Source organism: Battus philenor, unplaced genomic scaffold (assembly GCF_028537555.1).
Source record: "Battus philenor isolate CCGP_79_NKW_IND1 unplaced genomic scaffold, ilBatPhil1.0.hap1 SCAF_9, whole genome shotgun sequence".
In the NCBI taxonomy this organism is placed as follows: domain Eukaryota; kingdom Metazoa; phylum Arthropoda; class Insecta; order Lepidoptera; family Papilionidae; genus Battus; species Battus philenor.
The window spans coordinates 13,554,248-13,575,294 of record NW_027181759.1 but is presented as its reverse complement, the minus strand read 5'-3'; the positions used below and the strand labels follow the sequence as shown (position 1 = coordinate 13,575,294).

The following is a 21,047-nucleotide window of genomic DNA, read 5'->3' as shown; positions in this document are numbered from 1 at the left end:
CGAAGATTCTTCTGGATGTACCGACGACATGGTGAAGGTCGCGAGGAGGTCAGTTGCGGGCAGCGGTAGACCGGTGATCGTGGTGATCTTTCAGGAAGGCATATATCTTGTAGTGGGAGTCTATCGGTTAATATGATGATTAAAAGTGATAAAAAATTACGTATGTTATAAAAAAAGTATACATGTGTAAACGCATCCCATTTCTATACAATTTTCGACGATATTCTGTCTCCTTTACTTGCTTAGTGTGCGATCAAGAGGGCGATAAAATAACTAAAGAGTTGAAATTTCAACTTCAAACGGATATAAAATTTATTTCTTAATTTTACAAATATTACATGATATTAGAATGAATGCATTTAAACGGATTTATTGTCCAAATGTGTGAGGAACCAATCCGCGCTGTTTATGAGATTGTCCATCTCCACAGGAAGCGACGACAGCGAATGGTTGTCTTCGTACATATACACCCTGTAAATAAAATCATATTAATTCTACTAATCTATTATTATTTATTCTTTCGAATAAGTTTTCGCACCATCACCGAGCCCAACGGGCCCATAAAACGCACTTGACCGACAGTTTTTACAGTCCTGGAGTCTTTTTTTAACAGTCAGAACAGTCTTTTTCCAGTAAAGCCTCCAAGACATTACTTGATTGCCTTTCCGCATTAACCTTTTGTGTTTACCGAATACCAAGAAGTCGCAAAGCCAAATCAGGCGAATACGGTGGTTGCAGAACGGTATCGGTCGAGTCTAGAAAAAAAAGTCGCGAAGAACCTTTGAAGTATGACATCTACGAATCAAGACTTGAAGCATTTAAGACACAAAACATCGATTAAAATGGTTCGGACTGAGCCAAAAGATTTTCTAACTTTTGACAAACAGACACTTGGCAAATGTCAGTCCTACCAACCTAAGAAAAAAATTACCAGCCTTTCAAAGCCTGGGAGTTTTAAATAATAATTTCACCCTACTATTTAATCACAGCAGTAATTTTGTGCTAAAAAAATAAGGAAACCTGTTTAAACCAAATTTGATATTTTCTTACAAATGACACAGATTTTTAAAACAGGCTCCAACATTGTCTAAATGCAAGTCATATCTTCAAACTAAACTCTTCACAGTCCTAGATTGTAAGGGGAAAACAGAAATAAAAAAAAATTGCAAAATTGACTTGAAGATATCTTTTCTAAAGATAAAAGCCTAAATATACTCGTCAATAAAATTAGTTTCCAAACCTGGTGGGCACTCCATTTGCCTTCAACCGCCTGCTGTACTCCAGACCCTGGTAATGCGGCACTCTCTTATCCCCGGAGCCCAGCATCAATGCAGTTGGTGCCTTCACTTCATGCACATGTGCTAGAGGAGAGCACCTCCTCATGGCCAACAGTTCGTCTTCAGATATAGGACCCTTCTCAGTGAAAGGAAATCCAGCTTCCACTGCACACCTGGTTAAAAATAAAAAAAATGTTCATTTATTTAAAAACTTATTTCAGCTCTACGACGTTCTTTACTAGACATTAACCTCTCCTATAGATTTGCAATAAGACCGAGTAAAACAGATCTACATCTAGCGTATTCTAAGATCATCTGTCCATTTTTTGGATGGGCGGTATACGCGGTGGAAAGACAATTTCGTTAAGGCTATCGAAAGATGATGAAAGATACTTGATACAGGCTGTCAACCCATTCTTTGCCGAAGGTCTGTGTCAAGAGGTGGACCTCATTCTCATTTCACCAACTTCTATATTACAAATGCACTCGTGAAGCTATATCAATGCAAATGATAATCAATTATAAAGCAATAACCGATGAAGCTAAAGATAACATATTTTTACATTACACTATATAATAAAAGATATAACTCTGTAACTGGGTTTTTACCGACGAAGTCAAAGTTATGATATATATATGTATATATATATATATATATATATATATATATATATATATATATCATAACTTTGACAAACTACTATTAAATTAATAAAATTATATTTAAATGTATAACATAGTAAATAAATGTCGTTTCTGACGACATATTTTACAGAAAAACAAATTGATTCGTTACCGCTCCGGCATTGAAAATTTGTGTACTAGATAGCAAAAGTTTGTTGATAACGTAGGTGAATATATTGTTGATAAGAAATGAAAACTTTTTATAAATGTAGTCGTGTGAATTTCATTTAAGAAAGCGACATTACTTTCCCCAAAGATCGCCACGACCGGACTTTATCGTCGGACCACATAGTGGGGGAGGCCTATTCATGCCGCATCTACCTGGTAGTTGCAACTCAAAAAACCATTCAGCCCCAACTGCGCCGTCGATTGCACAAGGAATGCCATTTCAGACGAGCAATTTTTCTACCTACTTCGGTGACCTAGTATCTCTGCTAATCGAATGCCTCAATGACTCACCCATCGGAATTATCAGCGTAATGGCCTTTCGTGGCGAGGTCGATCAACGGGTTCCTTAACACCATCGCCTTGAACATCTCTGGGCGCTTTCCCGCTAAGTGTGACGTCACCAAACCACCGTAACTCCCGCCGTACAGCAGAAGAGCGTCCAGTCTCGCATCTCTCTCTTTCAGAGTTGTTAGAGCGAGAAGGCAGTCCGTGACGTCATAATCTCCGACATGGGAGATCAGACATCGCACGATATCGTCCCCTTGGCCGGTGGACCCACGAAAGTTTATACGGACTGACGCAAAACCTACGGGATACAATTTCATAGTTACATTTCGCTTAATATACTCGTATGTGATACTAGCTGACCCCGCAAACGTTGTTTTGCAAAAAAAATATTTTTAATTTTTAATTTAAAAATAAGGGTTGATCGTAGAGGGGTGAAAATTTAGGGTTGTATGTATTTTTGTATGTTGTATCATAAAAAAATAAAAACAAAAAATTTCGTCAAAAAAATAAAAAAAATTTTTAATGGTGAACAACCCTTATCACCTAGGGGTATGAAAAATAGATAGTAGCCGATTCTCAGACCTACTAAATACGCATATAAAATTTGGTAAAAATGTTTCCGTCAAGCCGTTTCAGAGGAGTTCAAGTTCGAACACCGTGACACGAGAATTTTATATATTAGATGACAGGTCTGAAGTGGCAGTAGGGGGGTGACATCGCCTGTGTAGCTGACGGCCGATGTGGTCGGAAGGTTGTCGACTGGCGACCACGAGCCTGCAAACTTACTCCTACTATGTGAACTGATGAAATAGTTAAGATCGCAAAAAGTCGCTGAATGTGGACAACGTAAGACCGGTCACTGTGATGATGTTTGAGGGAGGCTTCTGCCTTGTAATAGCCTTCTATCTGTCATGATGATGATTATTAAGCTTACTACCTTCAATTAATAGAGAGGGTATTGCAATATACTCTTATATATGTAGGCTTGCCCCAAAAATATTTATGGATAGATATATGATAATCGACACGTTTGGGGCTGACGATCGCAGTGTGATATTATGATACGCAAAGGAAGTTATTTGTGAGCAGTGGCAATCCTATATAATTAATGAAACTGTGAATCATATAAGAATGTATTCAAGGAATCGAAACCGATCGAATCGAACCTATCGCAAGTCTCAATCCACTACCGCAGCTTAATATTAAGTGTATAATATAAATAAATTCGAGGTTATGTTTTCCATTTTAAATAAATGGAATAGTTATGTTAAGAAACTAGTTTGTTTAATAATTATATTTTGTATTGTGTTACGTTTAATGTCGGTAAAGCAGTCGCTGTTTAACCCTGACACTTCATAGATGGCGCTGTTAATAATGGTGTCAAGACGATGTCTATTGCGGTCGCTGGTCGGTAAGGTAGTTGATATTTTGTAATGACAAAGTAATAAAAAAATAAGGGAGAATAAAGTTAAAAAAGAATCGACAATTTAAATAATAACTGTAAACGTTGTTTCTCTGTTTTCAGAACGAATAATTGTTTTTATTTTTAAGCATATACCTATATAATCGAGAGAAATTGTCTTATATATATATATATATATATATATATGTATATATATAAATGTATGTAGGTGTGTGTATATATTTACGTAAAAATGTGTGTGTGTATTATATATATAGCTTTATTTGACTTAATTGTCGCATCGTTCTATTAAATACTTTCAAAAGGTATCACATTCGTTCCAAATAGAAATGTAGTAACTAAAGAGCGTAATTAAAAACCTTCCCGAATTGTACGTATGTGAATTATTTTCAATATTACCTGTAATAGACACGTGCGAATTTTTTCATATGAAACATAATAACAAAATTATCCTTAATTGAAAATATAAATTGTTAAATGGTGACAAAAAATCATTTTTTTTCTTTCTAAAGGTGATTCAGGAAATTAACTGCGTTTTTTATTCTATCATTTTAATTAAGAATATTTAAAATACTTTCATATTCAAAATAAACTGTAGTACTCCTTCATTTGACTATTTTACAGAACATTCTTTTATGTATACTTATGTTTAATAGAAAGTTGAATAAATAAATGGGTGTTAGTTAATATTAAATAGGCAGATCGAAAATAACAAATAATCTATCTTTTAGTGTCAAACACACAGTTGTTAACCCTTTCTTTACCGCAGTCCGTTCCGCAAGTGACGCTACTGAACCGGGCACGTGCAGCGAAGTGTGCACATTGCATGGTGGTAATCTGATGTTTGAATCTTCTCATTTAAGTGTTACATATTTAAAGATTTTACTGGTATATTAATAAAAATTATAGTTAGGATAATTCTTATATTCTATTTAGCTGTAATAAATCTTAAAACATGGATCTACATATAAGCCAAAATTACAAGGTGGATGCCGGCTAATTCCAGCGCTGGTACACACGGGTCGTCCAGTTGACGCCGGATAACTCCGGCACTGATAACGAAAGGGTTAAAATACGTACAGTACCCGGCGATAAATATTGCAGATCGACTTTTGTAAAGATACCATCGGCTTATTTCGGCTTCGTAGAGCATTATCTCTGTCCCACACTACCTATGTAACGTTTTGGCAGTCGTGCGACAGAGATAACGCTCTACGAAGCCAAAATTAGCCGATTGTCCCTTTCCAAAGGTCGATGTGCAATATTTATCGCCAGGTATTACAGAACTAGGAAGAATGAAATAACCAAATATGAGTGAAGCTTCGTTAAAAGAAGCGTTGTCAAATTATTATTTTATCACTCTTTTGATGTCAGTTAATTCTCACATTGCCACGGTATGTATTTTGGATCCGATTTTGGTAACAAATTTTAGCTACATTTGCTACCAAATTAAAACTATATGAACAGGACACTGCCTGTATTTTAAAACCAAGGTTACCTTTTTCTTTTTACCGATCGCTCTCCTTTAAAACTAGTTTACCATTAGTACACAAAGTGGTCCAGGACGCCTAGTAGTCAATCGGAGACTAGACGGAAGTCTACATCGGCGTGACAATATAAAATGGAGGTTTACAATACCCTCATGAAGAATTTACTGTAAAATGATTCCTACGAAGTAGACTTAAAGTTCACAATCCGTGAGCTTGGGTCCAAGAAATTTCATCTGCTTTTAAAAGTGAAAAGAAATAGAATAATGGCTTGACTTCATCTATTAATACAAGAAATTTTTTTGAAAATCTCAGAAAATGTTACTTTTACATATTTTATATTAAATACAACATGTCGAGACTTCTAAAGTGCCACCGCCGTCCACGACGCTTGTTCGGGCATGCAGAAGAACGAAACCAATCTATTCCACCTCCTTTTAAACAAAAAGAAACTAAATTCACGTTCGGAACTCAGACGCAACATGAATTTCCATACTTAGATCTAATCTTCACATGTTTTTCTAGTTTTGGTAGTATGGTAGAAATGCAGCGGGTCCTCCGGAAGTAGATACTTCTTGAAAATAGAAGAAAAACTGTCCTGAAATCCTTTGAAATATACTAACCAATCAGCAATGTCCGTTGAGTTGAACATACTAGCGACATCTACCACCGGGTTGCGACTGACCACAACCTTGTAGAGATCCGGGTACTGTCCGCTGAGGTGCGTGACAAGGAACCCGCCGTGGGAGCCTCCGAATAGACATAGTTTCCCGGGCTCCACAGAATGTGATTTGAGGGCCTCGTCTGTCGCCATCTTGCAGTCCTTGACATCAGCATCCCCTGCGCGTTTCGGTAGAAAACGTACCGAAGCCTCACCAGCGCCAGTGGAGCCCCGGTAGTTAATTTGGAGGCTCGCGAACCCTGCGCAGTAACGTTAAAGAATATACCCATAGCTGGGAACAACAATCACAGCATTGACAAATGGCAACTTATGGCTTATATAGTTACTTTATCCTTGTTGGGACAAGATATACGTTTCTGTCATATTTCCTTTCACACTTTTGTAACTATGAGATTCTAATTAGTCATATCATCAATATATGTAGAATCAACCATCCCAAACCTGGCAGTATATGAAGAGAACTTGATTCAATAACAGCGTGTAAAAAATATTTCAAAGCATATTTAGTTTCAAAGGCGCTTAGTAAGGCCTATTCGAAAGAATAAAAAAAGTACACCGATACCTCGCTTTGCGTCATTCCGTTTTGCGTTTTTTTCGAAGTTGCGTCACTGCTTAATTAGTACTAACGCACATAATTGACGCACAGTGGTGCATCGTTAGATTTTCGAGGTTGCGTTGTTTTGGGTTCGAGTCTAATTTTTTTTGGAAACTTTCTAAGAGGTGACAACACTTTTGTTTTAAATTACGCCATGCCATCAAAACTTGGGGATTCCCTTTGTAACTAAAACAACGCAATTTGAATACAGTTTTATTTTCACTTTGTTTTGTTAATTTTAGAGTTTAGTTTCAATTACATAGTGTGTTGTGCTTTTTTTTTAAAAGAGAATAATAAATTCGTATATTTTTTTACGTATTGTTTCTCCAATTATAAAAGGTTGTCAAATATCTCCCTTCCGCCTTTTTGTCTTTTGAATTTCGCGGCTATGTACAAAGCGCTGCAGAGCTCGTATCTGGCAAAACTATATATATTTGGAAGAAAGAAAGGTCTTGACATAACCTACAAAACGACGCTATGCATGATTAGTTTGGATATTGCGTTCAACAGTTATAGACGTGTAAACATGGAGTTCACTAACGCCGAAATTCGCGCTATTTTAAAGTTTTCCTTCGTTAAAGGCAAATCCGATAGAGAAACGTTCCGTGAGATTAATGGTGTTTTGGGGGATGGTACTCTATCACTTCGAACCGCGGAGGAATGGTTTCGACGATTCAGAGCCGGCAAAAACGACACCATGGATAAGCCAGCCGGCGGAAGACCTGTGACGACAAATACCGATCAAATCATGGACTACATCGAGTTAGACCGGCATGTGGCATCTCGTGACATCGCCCAGGAGATGGGAGTTAGTCACCAAACCATTTTAAACCATCTGCAGAAGGCTGGATACAAAAAAAGCTTGATGTTTGGGTGCCGCATGATTTGACGCAAAAAAACCTTCTAGACCGAATCAACGCCTGCGATATGCTGCTGAAACGGAACGAACTCGACCCATTCTTGAAGCGGATGGTGACTGGCGACGAAAAATGGATCACATACGACAATATCAAGCGAAAACGGTCGTGGTCGAAGGCCAGTGAATCGTCCCAAACAGTGGCCAAGCCGGGATTGACGGCCAGGAAGGTTTTGCTGTGTGTTTGGTGGGATTGGAAGGGAATCATCCACTATGAGCTGCTCCCATATGGCCAGACGCTTAATTCTACCATCTACTGCGAACAACTGGACCGCTTGAAGCAGGCGATCGACCAGAAGCGTCCAGAATTGGCCAACAGGAAGGGTGTAGTGTTCCACCAGGACAACACCAGACCACACACTTCGTTGATGACTCGTCAGAAGCTACGGGAGCTCGGATGGGAGGTTTTATCACATCCACCATATAGCCCGGACATAGCGCCAAGTGATTACCACCTGTTCCTGTCCATGGCGAACGTCCTTGGTGGTGTAAAGTTGAACTCAAAAGAGGTTTGTGAAAAGTGGCTGTCCGAGTTCTTCGCAAATAAGGAGGGGGGCTTCTACGAGGGAGGTATTATGAAGTTGCCGTCTAGATGGAAACAGATTATCGAACATAACGGCGCATATTTGAACTAAATCCGATCACTGTAACACTTTTTATAAAGCATTGAATAAAGAGCAAAAAAGAGGAAGGGAGATATTTGACAACCTATTATTTGTCCAATTTATTTATTGGTAGAGTTATATTATTATTAATTTTTAAATTTTAAATTTTCTTTTTAAAAAGTAGTATTTTCGTAACCCTGGAATCTATCTTCGATCTTTACATGGTTTGCTATAGAAAATCTTAATTCACTTTGCGACTTTTCAATTAGCGTCGTGTTTTTTTGGAACGTAACCACGCCACACAGTGAGGTATTGGTGTATTTACTTATATTTAATAATTTTACATGACAAGACAATCAAGCATATTATTAAAAATATAAGAGAGAGAGAGAGAATGTCAAACCTTAATATTTAGATGCACGTCACTATTAGAGATCCATACCGCCGTACATATACAAATACTTAAATATATAAATCAGGTGAATAATATGATTATGTGATAATTCTCGCCTTGTGATTGGCCAACTGTTTTATTGGTTAAATATAGTTTTCACAGTTATCATCTGAACCGTGATTATCTACGGTACAGGCACATGGTCTCTGACTTCTGACTACATACAAGCTCGAGGTGACCAAGAGCCAGAAGGCTTTACTCAAGATTTCTCTACGAGATCCAGAGATCCAAAACGGATGACTGCTGGGGATATATATATATGTGTGTGTGTGTGTGTACGTGTGTATATTATTTTGTATAACAGTTAAAAATTAAATATTTCTGAATAAGCTATCAATTTGAACTATACTACAATCCTGTCTGGAGCAGTGGTAGCCCAGCCGTAAAGAACTAAGACTTGCTCGTAGATAGCGGGTTCGATTCCCGCGCTACAATATTATATAATTCACACTTTGTGCATCAATTACATGCGCTTGCCTAAGGTCTGAAACGACTTCATAAATTTAGGCACTTAATTTTAAAATAGATGAATGAAAAACTAACCAAGCATATTGAAGAGAGCTGCTTCCAAGGAATAGGCGTTGACGAAGCCCGAATGTGGTCCTCCGTGGGGCCAGACAACCAGAGGAAGCTTCTTACCCTCTGTCTTCGGAGCAAAGTACAGAGCTGTGAAGGATTCTGGAAACCAAAATTATCAACTGTTGATAGCAAATTCTTGCAGCGTTCTAGAGATGGCAGACAACGTGAAAAAAACAAAAAAAGACAGAAAATGTGAAGGACGAAAAAGAAGAACGGAAAACAAAAACTTTGCCTGTTATAAAATAAAATAGGTGGAATCAGATGGTCAAATAGCGGAGCCAAAACAATTCTATAACGGAGACCAGCTACAAGGTGAACAGAGTACCTTGTTAAGGTTGTGGCGATCCAAAAGGACGCACACACATAAATAGTTGTACCTTTAGTAACGCAAAGATCGCATCTACATTACGCGAGCGTTTATTGGCTGCGCCGGCGCATCGGTCAACTTCGGCTATCTCCGGCCGCCGTTCGCCATTATTCGCTATGTTCTGGCGCTAGACGCACGCTTCTAGCTGTCGCGATTTTTACCAACTTTGCAACGTCAAGCTTTGCATTATATTCTTTTGCTTTGCCATAAAACCTTATTTCTGATATTTAATGTTTTTATATTTAGCTATAAATAATTTCTAACTCTTCCTAAATTCTAAATCTCGTCCAACTAATAACTTAGTAGTTAGTACTAAGAGACATTAACTATAGGGTCATCATAAGATAAATGCAGCTCTATTCCAACTGGCTCTACTGAAGATCTATGGGAAGGTCCAAGTCCAGCTGTGAACATACTACGTCATGAATGATGACAGTGATGCAATAAATATTGATATATATTGTTACATATATCCATGTATAGTAATATATAACTTACTGACGTCATCATCCGTGTTGTGATGTAACTCCATGTACTGAACAGTTGAATTGGCTACGGAGTCGGGTACTTCATAAGGTTGTGATATCCTTGTCCATTCTATACTTGCTTCCGATCCTTTAGACGGCAGTGGCGCTACGTATAGCTAGAAAACATGTTAGATAAAAATACTTTATTAACATAAATATAATATAAATAAAGATAAAATTAATTTGTTCAACATTGAAATTTTTATTTTTAAATCTATTTTATTTTGGGCTCCGCTTCGCAAGGGACGGACCAGGAAGAAACTCCATAACACAGTTTAACAATAATGATTTGTTATTCACGGTCAGATATAACCTAAATGGAAACAAAATAATTCAATTCTTTCCTTCTTTTTATAGGAAACTTATAATTTCCCACGGGTTTAGGCGGAATCTTTTCGCCTTTATAGAAAATATAGTTTTTTCGATGCCCTGGCAAGAAACGGCAGCTCATTGCACCCGCGCCGGTAAGGATCAACCCAATCATGTAAAATTTGAACAAATGAGAATGTAGACAGCCTGCCAAGCATGGCGTTTATGATATATCCCCCCCCCCCCCCATAGATATCTTTGTGGGCGTCTATGGACTGATAAGAATAATGTTAACTTTTATTATGTCTTTCTGTAAGCCTTTCTATATATTATATTTATAGTCTTTCTATTTAAAATAAATAATAAAATTAAATACAAATTAAATTATATTAAAATCTCAGTAGCTTAGTACAAAGTAATTGTAAGAGAAAAAATACATCTAAAATTATGCCCAAAAGGGTAATATAAAAAAGAAGTTCACCTGTCCAGGTGTTGTCATACTGGAGCAAGCTGCCAATATCACGTCTGACCTGACGTCCAGCACTGAAGTTGATCCAGGTAGAGATTTATTCGATATATCCACGATTCTACCGCCATCTGTTGATAGAAATAAATACCTTTTTTATCTTTATTACTATCTGTGTTAAAACAATAAAAATTATTAACAAAGCCCATTAAATCCGCCATTGCATAATTTATTACCATTAATTCAGCTATAAAACGTCCCCTACTGGATATAGACCACCCCCATAGACTTACAATAAGACCGATTGGACATCCTTGTATATAAATAAGAAATAAAATTATAGATGATTTAGACAAGGAAGAAGCATCTGTACCATGTGACTTCACAAATGTAATATTTCCTTTACGTGCTAGCCTGCATTCGGTGGTAAATAGACTTCTTTTAATGGAATCAGGCGTTATTTTGCGGAAGTCCATCCTAAATAAAAAAGTTGGTCCTTTTTTACATTACATAGCCACTTCCGCACATGAAGCAGAGTCAATCAATCTCTTTGTTTGGCACTAATCGGTATAACATAACTTCTGAAGATGCCCCGTGGAGGGGTGAAACACGTGGTGAGTGATTTAGCGGTGGCAGTTGTGTAATTCGCATTGTTTACCGCATGCGCATTTATCAGCGGGCTTGCGGGCAGTGCACTTTATTGCACGATTACGACCGCATTTGCGGAAGTGGCTATATGTTGGTCCTTTTCTTAAATAGGCTTCTATTTCATGAACAAAAGACTATCGACAAGCTTATGATTAAAGGTATACAAGTTAAAAGACCATAGGGGAGAAGCGAAATGGACTGGAAATCAAGACTGTAGTTACAAGGCTATACACGTAGCAGACGATCACAGATGGCGCTTTCATCAATGAGAAAGTGATCCTTGGAGAGGATCATGGCCCTCAGCAACGAAAATTATGACGTGAAGCAATGGTCAACCCAATCTGGTAATATGAACAATATAGCGGTCCAAATAGGGCCTCTAATGTACCCCTTGTAATTAGTTGCTAAAGACAAGGTCATTCTTTATTAGTGTTTGTTCTTTTCAGCCAATGAACGCATCCGGCAATATCCCCCAATCCTAACTATGTCATCGGTTCAGCTAAAGGGAGTCGAAAGTCGCTTCTATCGGGTTGTGGTCACCACTCGAGAGCTTTTCCGCCCCAACGGCCATCGGTTGAACGAACAATGTGCCACGCCCACTGCCACTTTAGAAGAGCAATTCTTCGAGCAACATAGCTGATCTTGTTTCTTCTGCAGATCTCCTTACTTCTCTCTCTCGCTCTCTCCATTGCACTCTGTGTAACCTTGACCCATCTTATGAGTCCCGTTGTAACAAACATTGTTTTTGGCATTGGCAACACACATTGTGTTGAGTTTTAGCGTTTAGGATATCACATATTGACCATCATGTACAAGTGTAGTCTCTTTATATTATAAGACATGTAAATGCTCCGTATCTAAGGTAATAAAAAAAAAACTTTCTAACCTATATCAACAACATAGGTCCTGACTTCATTACGCTGAGGAGTACTGAACACCAATCGACCCTCACTCGCGAAGCATCTCGATGGCAGACCCTGGCTGTATATGCCGTGGAATTTCGCTCCGCCATCTATGTCCACTTCAGTCGGTACTATGTCGATTATTGTTGTAACTGCCACCTGGTGACGAGTTGAGGATTACACTATATTCTAAGCGGTGATTGGTTATAGGTGTAAAAGCTTTAAGCGAGTGAATGTATATTTTATTTGTTGTCTTTTATTTTACGGTATACCCTAACCAAAAATCAAAGGTTACATAAATAATGACAACATATTAAAAAAAGTGTTATCTAAATCTATCTGTCCCTGCTGACTTTGCCAAACTGGCTGCCAAGCGTGGCGATTATGATAAAATCTCCACAAAGATATCTTTGAGGAAGGCCTATGCTTAACAATCATGCCGAAAGAAAGTTCAGACAGATGCGTGAGTAAAGGCACACTACACTCGGTCGATCGTCAGTCCGGCACGGCCCGCATATCGGAAACGACACTTTTCTTAGATCACTTTTACAAACACCCTGAATATAATATCTAAAGCGATTTATTTCCAATCATGACATAGATTAGACTATACACATAAAAAACAGAGTCATTATTGTTTTTTTTACATTTTATCATTTTTTTATAAGAAATTTTCATTTTTTTGTAAGGAGCCTTTGTATGGAGTTACCTATTTTATGCAAACTAGAAAAAATCCACGTGATCCGCTCATCTAGCCGCTGGTCTGATCAAATCAAGAACGCGACTCATTTTTACTACTGCTCTGTCGAAAGCAAAAGATAGAATTTTTTTTTTATTTTTTAATCGCTTGCTAGTGCACCTTTGACCACCATCTTGACGCAGACTCAATAAGTACCTATTCACTCTGACCTTGAAGAGACTGGTTATATTTCTCACGAAATAAGGAAAGAAAGAAGCTGGTAGATTGTTCCATACTCGGGTTGGGCGGATCAGAAATATAGAATCGAAACGCTAATACTCTTCCAAAGGGAACTCCACCGTTTAAGGATGGTAGTGAGCCAACCTTCTATTCTTCCTACAGAGAAACGGTGATGGGGGAGTTAAGATCGAGGAGTTCCGCGGCGAATTTCCCAAAATAAATCCTGTAGAAAATTGACAGATTCCCTGCTCGCCAGCGGTGTTCAAGGCTGAGAAGTTTCTACTCTTCTTTTTCTTCTTTTTATTATCACTTATGAGTCAAGAGCTTCGAGCTATTATTAAGTCAAGCCACCACAAAGGCGGCAGTGTTTCACACATGACCGGAAGGATGGTAGGGGCAATAGTGTAACCGGAATGGTGGGGTAATATGAGAAAAGAACTAGTCGATTCCGTCAGGGCTTTTAAAGACAGACACAACCCTCAGAATGAAAAAGATAGCTGCCAAAAATTAAAACATGTCTGTTTTACGTCTGCTAAGCATACTGAATAGTGTATCACTCACGGCATCCTTTCTCTTGCAGACTAAAGCGTGGCAGGCGTGGTGAGGCCCATCTGCAGCCCTCTGCAACCAGAACAGATCCCCTGCCGGACTCAAACGTGGCGAGCGGACAGATAAACCTTCCGCTGAGAGTTTACCTGAAAATTATTACATCATTTGCTTGAAGAAAAATTATATATATATATATATATATATATATATATATATATATATATATATATATATATATATATATATATATTTAAATATGAATACCATAACTAATATATAATAAATTTTCCATTTTCTGAGATTTTTATTCCATAATAACCTTTTGTTTTTTAATATTTTATTAAAAAAGGAAAGAGTCATCACACGTGGCCGATCGTAAGTCGATCTTGGCCCGTGTACCGCAAACGATACATGTAAAAAAAATCATGAATAAATCTTCCAATCCCGTATGTGTTTTTTTAATCATTCAAATGGTTTTTAAGGCCCTAACGTTCCCCCTATCGCCTCCTTTTCTACTCCACTATCGTACGTGTGTATTATTAAAAACTCATTAAATTATATTAAAGGGACCGGAAAGTAATGTTGCTTCCTAAAGTTTAATTGTCACGACCACGACTATAACAAGTATTTATTTCTAATCAACAATATATGCACGTTTGTTATTAACAACCTTTTGCCATCTAGTATACAAATTTTCAATGCTGGAGCGGTAAAAATTAATCAATTTTTCAGTAAAATATGTTGACAGAAACGACATTACTTTTCGGTCTCCCTAATACATGAAATTCCGTAAGTTTTTGCCTTGTTGTTCTATTTATTTAATTGAATTGGGAAAGGAAATATCACACTATACTTGGCCGATCGTCAGTCCGGCCCGGCCCGCGTGCCGTGAACTACACGAATAAAAAGACCAGCATCGTCCTCCAATCTCATTTGTGTATATTTTTATAAAGTGCATCAAGTTATACGCGTAATGACGTAAATTGTCTTGTTTCATTTATTTAAATCGACCGATATATAAATAAAAGATTTTTGGAAAATTTTCTGCTTTATATCTATTGGAATATGTATTCTGTGAATAATAGTATAACTATTTTTAGTATAATTAATTTAATAAGTATAAAAATACTTATGTATATTAAAAAATATATATCGGTATTTAATTAAAAAATAAATATCTTACTCAGTTTTCCATCCAATGTGAGTTCGAAAATGAAGGATGGTCGGTTAGTGCAGAATATAAGCCCAAGTCTCCTTGGTTCAGTTTTCCAGGCCACGCCAACTACGCTTTGTCCATCTTGACTAAATCGAACCTGTATATAAATTACTTTATTATGAAAAATCCTTCTTGCAGGAGAAATGCTACTGTTTGCTACGGTCGTGAAAAAAAGGAAAGACAGTTTCTGTAAAAATTTCGAGGAATACTCTTTTATGATCCCAAAGAAGCGATGCCATCGTTAGGACATGGTCTAGAAAAAACACTCAAAGAATATCGCTTCATTGCTCATCATTGCTTCTCACAATGGTTTGACACATGATTCATAGATCGTCAAGGAGGCTATTTTGAAAAACAATAAATCATAAGTCACATATTTAAGTCGATTAATGTCACTCCTTATTAAACCATCAGTTGAAGTAATATAAAAGAATGAAACTAAATTTCTGCATGAAATAAACATAAAAAAGTCATTTACCTATTTACAATCTGTTATCAATCTATAAAATTTCGTGGTCTAGTAATGGTACTGTAGAAACTGTAAGGAAAAGGCAAGAATGGGAACATCGCTTATAGAAGAGGGCGTTAGTGTCGTAAAGGTATGGTTAAATTAATATTGTGAGGCGTCCAGTAGGAGGTCGCTGAAAGGGATCGTCAGAGGACAGATGCCTCTCGGAGATAATGCCGTAAGTGCAAGGACACCTCATGACGGCTCTCCTGAGAATACTGTTCCCCTACCACAAACGGGATCGTGAGGAATCGCCAGTGTTAGTCATAGCATCACAAAGTTTGAGGGGTTGCCTGAACAACGGTTACACCAGGCTATACAAAATAGCATAGCACGTGGGACTGTTCAGAAAGCGCGAGCCGACCACTGGGGGGGTTTTAGATGGTAGAAATACCACATAACCCTATGCTTCCCTCTCTGAAACAGGGGATATTGAACATCCGGAAGATTTCCCCCCTTCTAGTGTTATTCTATTAAGATATCTGGTTATTTTATGTGTGTTGAGTTCAATCAAATAAAATTTAGATACCTCACCTGTCCAGGACAACATGTTTCGGGAAGTCCATCTAACACCGTAAATGTTTCAGTTGCAAGTTTACATACAACCACTACTGATAGATGTTTCCCTACCAACTGCTCGCCCCAATCTTGTCTGTACAGGAACTCTTCACCCTGTCAATTAATTATGTTTCAAACATTTTTTATTTCATATAATGCTAGAATTATCAGCACATGCGCATATATAATTTATTTGGTTCAAAGATATACAGGTTGATTGGTTACAGGTGTAAAATCAATGTAGTTTTTTTATTTGTCTGCAAATCTTTTACACCTATTTTCAATCAATCTGTATAATGTGATCACTCGAAACTATTGAAAGCCAATAATTATGTACAAAATCTTCAAGGACAGATAGTAAACATTAATAAATTTTATTATTTATTAATTTTGACAACGCTTTTTTAACTATAACATTATTAAGTTGGTAATTATTTTTGAAAGCATTGATTTTTGGATGTTAATAATTAATAATATTATTGACAACATTAATTGACAGCAAATGAGTTGTACATTATTATGTACATTTCAAAATTAATTACCGTTTACTATTTGCCGCTGCATATTTTAATAATTTAAACAATAATTTAAACAAAAAAATAAATTAATGTACATAATATGTTACATTTTTTTATTTGAGCTCTTTATACAGTCTGATTGGGTATAGCTGGAAAAGTTTTAAAACTTTAGGCTGATGAACGAGCTTCACCATATATTCATTACTATAAACCTTTTCACCCTTTATATAAAAATTGATATGGTTGATTGGTAGTAACTGTAATTAAAATTACTGGAAAATGGCTAAGCCATTTTGGCTAATATTTTATACATAATTTCCTTAAAACACCTAAACATTTTTCTTTTTCTTTACCAACTATAGAGAAAAATAAACAAATTACCCTTTTACAACAGATAACCGCTACTGTTTCTACCAGAAACAATATACAATACCACATAGAAAAATAATAAAAAAAAGACCCACAGTAGAATCAAGGCCACCGACATAGCATGAAGAATTGCTTATCTGTAGTGGGCATATCGCTCACCCAAACGGCGGCCGTTAGAGCCGAAACATTTTCGTGTGGGGACCACGAGCCAGTGGACGCGGCTCTATCAGGCCCCCCACTGGGAGGACTGACGACATAGTCAAGGTCAAGAGCTATCATCATGGCAACTTTGGGCTAATATGATGATGATGAAGTGAAAATACCTTTTTAGGTGCCGACTCTCCACTGCCATCAGTTTTGGACTTATCTTCGGATTTCCTTTTTATATACGGCTCCGATTTCTTTAACTTCTTCTCCGCAATATACACCAAAGCACTCTCGTCTTGTGTCCAGTCTAAACTGCCGAATTCCGCTGAAATTTTAATTAATGCTTAATCTTTTAATCTTTTTATTGAAATTATCCAAATATTATTTAACAGAACTAATCATGTAAATTTTATTTCTCTATATATCTATGTTCATAGATCTTTGTCGTTTATCTTTTTTTATACAGAAGGTTTTTTAATAATATATGGTTAAGTTTAAATTTATTAATTTCTATCATTCACCTACAAACACCTAAAAGTTAATAATTTTTGTTTTGCGTTATTTAATAGAATCATTAACAAGGTATATTTATTAATAACAATGTCTTTAACTTCTTCAGAAGAAAAAAAATTTGATGGTTTTAGATATGATTTTAAGGTTAAGTAAATCGACAATTGTCAAAAATGAAATACTTGAACTTCAGACATTTGGAAACAAAGATTTAAGAGGACTAAGGCCTTATATTTCAAAGTCATTAAATTATTATTTAAATTGAAGAATTCTTTATTCAACATACAATTGTTTACGTCTTTAATGACATCAAAATGAGTCTAACAACTGTTGGGAAAATTAATTCCTCAGACCTAAGAACAGGCGAAACAATCAAAGCGTAACTACAATCTTTTAAAAAGAAAGTAAAAGTTGATTTATAATTTCCTTAGCGCACAAACATTAACATTAAACCAAGCAATAAAAGGTTTTTGAACGGGAAGTGAATTCCACTGTATGTTTCATCTGGATAGTATTTAGGTAATATTTATGTGGACATTATCACATATAAATTGAGAAGCAACATTTTTTTCCTTAATTATTTCTCTTAAAGACACTACATATTATTTATTGGTTTTTCGGTTCCTGTCTATTATCCTGTTATATAAGTACAAGCCTTATATCAAAATGTAAAAAATACTTTAATATTACTGCAAAATTGACGTACAGTCAGCATAAACATCTCCATGAATATCCAAAGCAGTAAGATCAACACAATGGGCCAAGTTGTGTTTGCACCAAACCTCTAGGTACTGTTTCTTTGCATCTTTGCCTTCCTTCTCTTCTCTTATCACCGCTTTGAACATCCCCTTCGGTGACACTGCTGATAGTAATCTGTAAATTAATAAAATATATTGTACAATGCAGAATGTTACTTCTTACAAAAAGTGCAGAATAACAGTGAAAAGAAACCAGCATATTCCAGGGCCTGAAAACACCATAGATGTAATTAATTTTGCACGGTAGAATCCTGAGTACACTGCACATGGTGAAAACATGTTATAATAAAGTTATGTAAGAAATCTTTCTCATGGATTTAACAGTAAATTGGACAATGAGCCTCCATCAGGAATTGGATCAAAAAAGCAAAGCACTGTGGAGCAAAAAAACTAGAGAAGATTTCTGCACTCTTAAGTTCATGTTATCAACACTAGAATAATGTGCCATTTAATAGATATGTGCAATATGAGCATCTAACATCCAAGACTTAGTTTACCGAAAGATAAGTTTTTTATAAGATAAAATAACAGCTATTGAATTTATTCATTTGGACAAAAATACACTTGTAACAATTATCTTTAACTATTTATTTAAAATAAATACAACTACTAGAATAAACAACACATATACAGTACTATAGATAATTACAATTAATAATAAATTGTTTAAGCAATAACAGAACATAATATAATTTAAATACAAATGTGAACAAGTTTCAATTCATGTTTAAAAAAAAAATGTCTACCCATGACAGTATATAACTGTGCCAAAAACAATAAAGTTATTGCAGTTTATGCTCTACTCCTTTGCTCTATACTTTAAGGATGATTTAAAAAAAATAGTTATGAACTTGGGGGAGTGATAAACCTTCATCAAGTGTTTCAAGGGATGTTAGAACTACATAATGTAGTTCTAGTACACAGTTATTGGAGGTCAAACATTATGTTTACAGTATTTCTATTTGCTTGCAGACTTTCTTTTCTTTTTTAAATTCCATCTGTTGCTACAAAAGATTTCCCCTGTAAATCAGCCTTTACTTTTATCAAGAGACTGTCATTACAAATTGAAAGATACTTACTCATTACTAACATCAACACCAAACTCGCTCTGCGACAATACATTTAAATTTTTGTCCAAGATATAATCATGAAGGTACTTTGTTGTCTTTCCTTTATCAAGGTTCCTGACTGACCACTTGCATGAGATTCTATTTCCATCATTATTCAATCTTCCTCCAACTATGGAGGGTACCTTGGACAGTGTTTTGTATGCATTTACTATAGTTTCTATCTGAAAAAGTTTCATTACAATACTTTTAATTTGAGAGAAAATGTGCCAATGTCATATTTTAATTAAAAAAAAAAAATGGTAACTAATGAATTATTGACTTTTTCACTCTGAATACATTTCAGTATTCTAGATTTTTTTATAAAAGAATGCATTCTGTAGCAGTTAACACTCAATTTTTAAAAAACCAACAATTCAATTAATTATTTGCAAATATCAATCAATATAGCAAGCACTTCTCTTTTCTCATTATGAGGTTTTAAACACATAAAAAAATTTAACCATGTCTATATGCTAAGACAATTGAAAATTGACATTTTCTTTTCCCTATACTTGAAGAATATTCTTAAACTATTAAATATTAGAGGATACTAAAGTGTTACATGTTTAAATAAATTGAAAAGAATTGTCAGTTTTTAGTCTTTCAAACTAATAAATTTAGATTTGCATGTTAAACTAACCTGTGATGACATCCTCAGCATTACTCAACACTAAATATATTTGAAATTACTCCTTAGCCTATAACAGAACACCTAAAAACACAAACGATGTTAATATTTTGTAAAAATGAAGGCAAAAATAGACGAAAGGACAAAATTGTGGTTTGTATAAAGTTAAATAGATATACCAAACCGCAAGTTACACCGAAACAGGTCACGATGATATACTACACCTTTTGTATAAAATTTATTTTAATTATTTGCACACGTATGTTATCACTTTCATGGCTTACCCATAACAATGGTCTTATCAGTAAAAGATAATGAAAAATACAAACGATCTATAAACAAACTATTCAACTTGTTGGCAGTACCTGTTTTATTAAACAGTTTTCTTATTTCAATTTTTCATTAACTAAGTATATTATTAACTTTCTGTTTTTATTTTGCTTGACTCAGCTAATTTTATTTTAACAAGCGTACCTTGTATTGCCAACTGTTATTTTTAATAAAATAACAATGTTAATTCTTTAACTTTTATGTTTCATATATTTTTTCAAGTTTATTGTATTGTTTTATATGGCTAAACAAAAATAATTAAAATATAAAGATACTTATTGACGATAGTTGCTACTGAGAAGCAAAACAGATATAATACATGTCAGTGTCTGACGTTGACATATAAATTATATGTATACACTATATAAAAAATATTGAAACCTCCGGATAAGATATTTAAAATTTTGAATTATATTCAATTTATTTAAATTAACCACACTGTTACTAAAAAGGAGATAAACTTGCACCGAGGAACATGTATAAATTGATATTTTGGTGTATATGTATTCAATTTGTAGGTAAAACCACGGAGCTGGTATCAGACTCACGCG

The 21,047-nt window shown here is 35.6% G+C and overlaps 1 protein-coding gene across 5 annotated transcripts; it reads right to left on the bottom strand.

Annotated features, from left to right (window-relative positions):
- Window positions 1-302: 302 nt before the first annotated feature.
- LOC137932005 (acylamino-acid-releasing enzyme-like) lies at window positions 303-20,783 on the bottom strand. 5 transcript variants are annotated; one of them, XM_068775544.1, is made up of 15 exons: window positions 20,641-20,783; window positions 20,179-20,250; window positions 19,509-19,720; window positions 18,378-18,544; window positions 17,338-17,486; window positions 16,104-16,241; window positions 15,029-15,158; window positions 13,858-13,991; window positions 12,362-12,536; window positions 10,843-10,958; window positions 10,024-10,168; window positions 9,123-9,257; window positions 5,951-6,248; window positions 1,241-1,450; window positions 303-471 (listed from the first exon to the last, which is right to left on the bottom strand). In XM_068775544.1, the coding sequence occupies exons 2-15, from the start codon at window positions 20,197-20,199 to the stop codon at window positions 360-362; spliced, it is 2,142 nt and encodes a 713-aa protein (XP_068631645.1). In that variant the 5' UTR covers window positions 20,200-20,250; window positions 20,641-20,783; the 3' UTR covers window positions 303-359. The 5 variants fall into 5 exon arrangements, with proteins under 5 accessions (XP_068631645.1, XP_068631647.1, XP_068631643.1 ...); XM_068775546.1 differs by lacking the exons at window positions 5,951-6,248; window positions 20,641-20,783 and adding exons at window positions 2,421-2,715; window positions 20,532-20,626; XM_068775542.1 differs by lacking the exon at window positions 20,641-20,783 and adding an exon at window positions 20,532-20,625.
- Window positions 20,784-21,047: the final 264 nt, after the last annotated feature.

What these genes read in the sequence shown, in the direction of transcription:
- LOC137932005 (XM_068775544.1), bottom strand. Translation starts at nt 20,199, where the DNA reads ATGCTGAGGATGTCATCACAG. An exon ending in AGCTCTCTTCAATATGCTTG is followed by an intron (nt 6,249 to 9,122) that starts GTTAGTTTTTCA and finishes GTTACTGCGCAG; the next exon opens with GGTTCGCGAGCCTCCAAATT. An exon ending in TCAACGGACATTGCTGATTG is followed by an intron (nt 1,451 to 5,950) that starts GTTAGTATATTT and finishes ATTTTTAACCAG; the next exon opens with GTGTGCAGTGGAAGCTGGAT.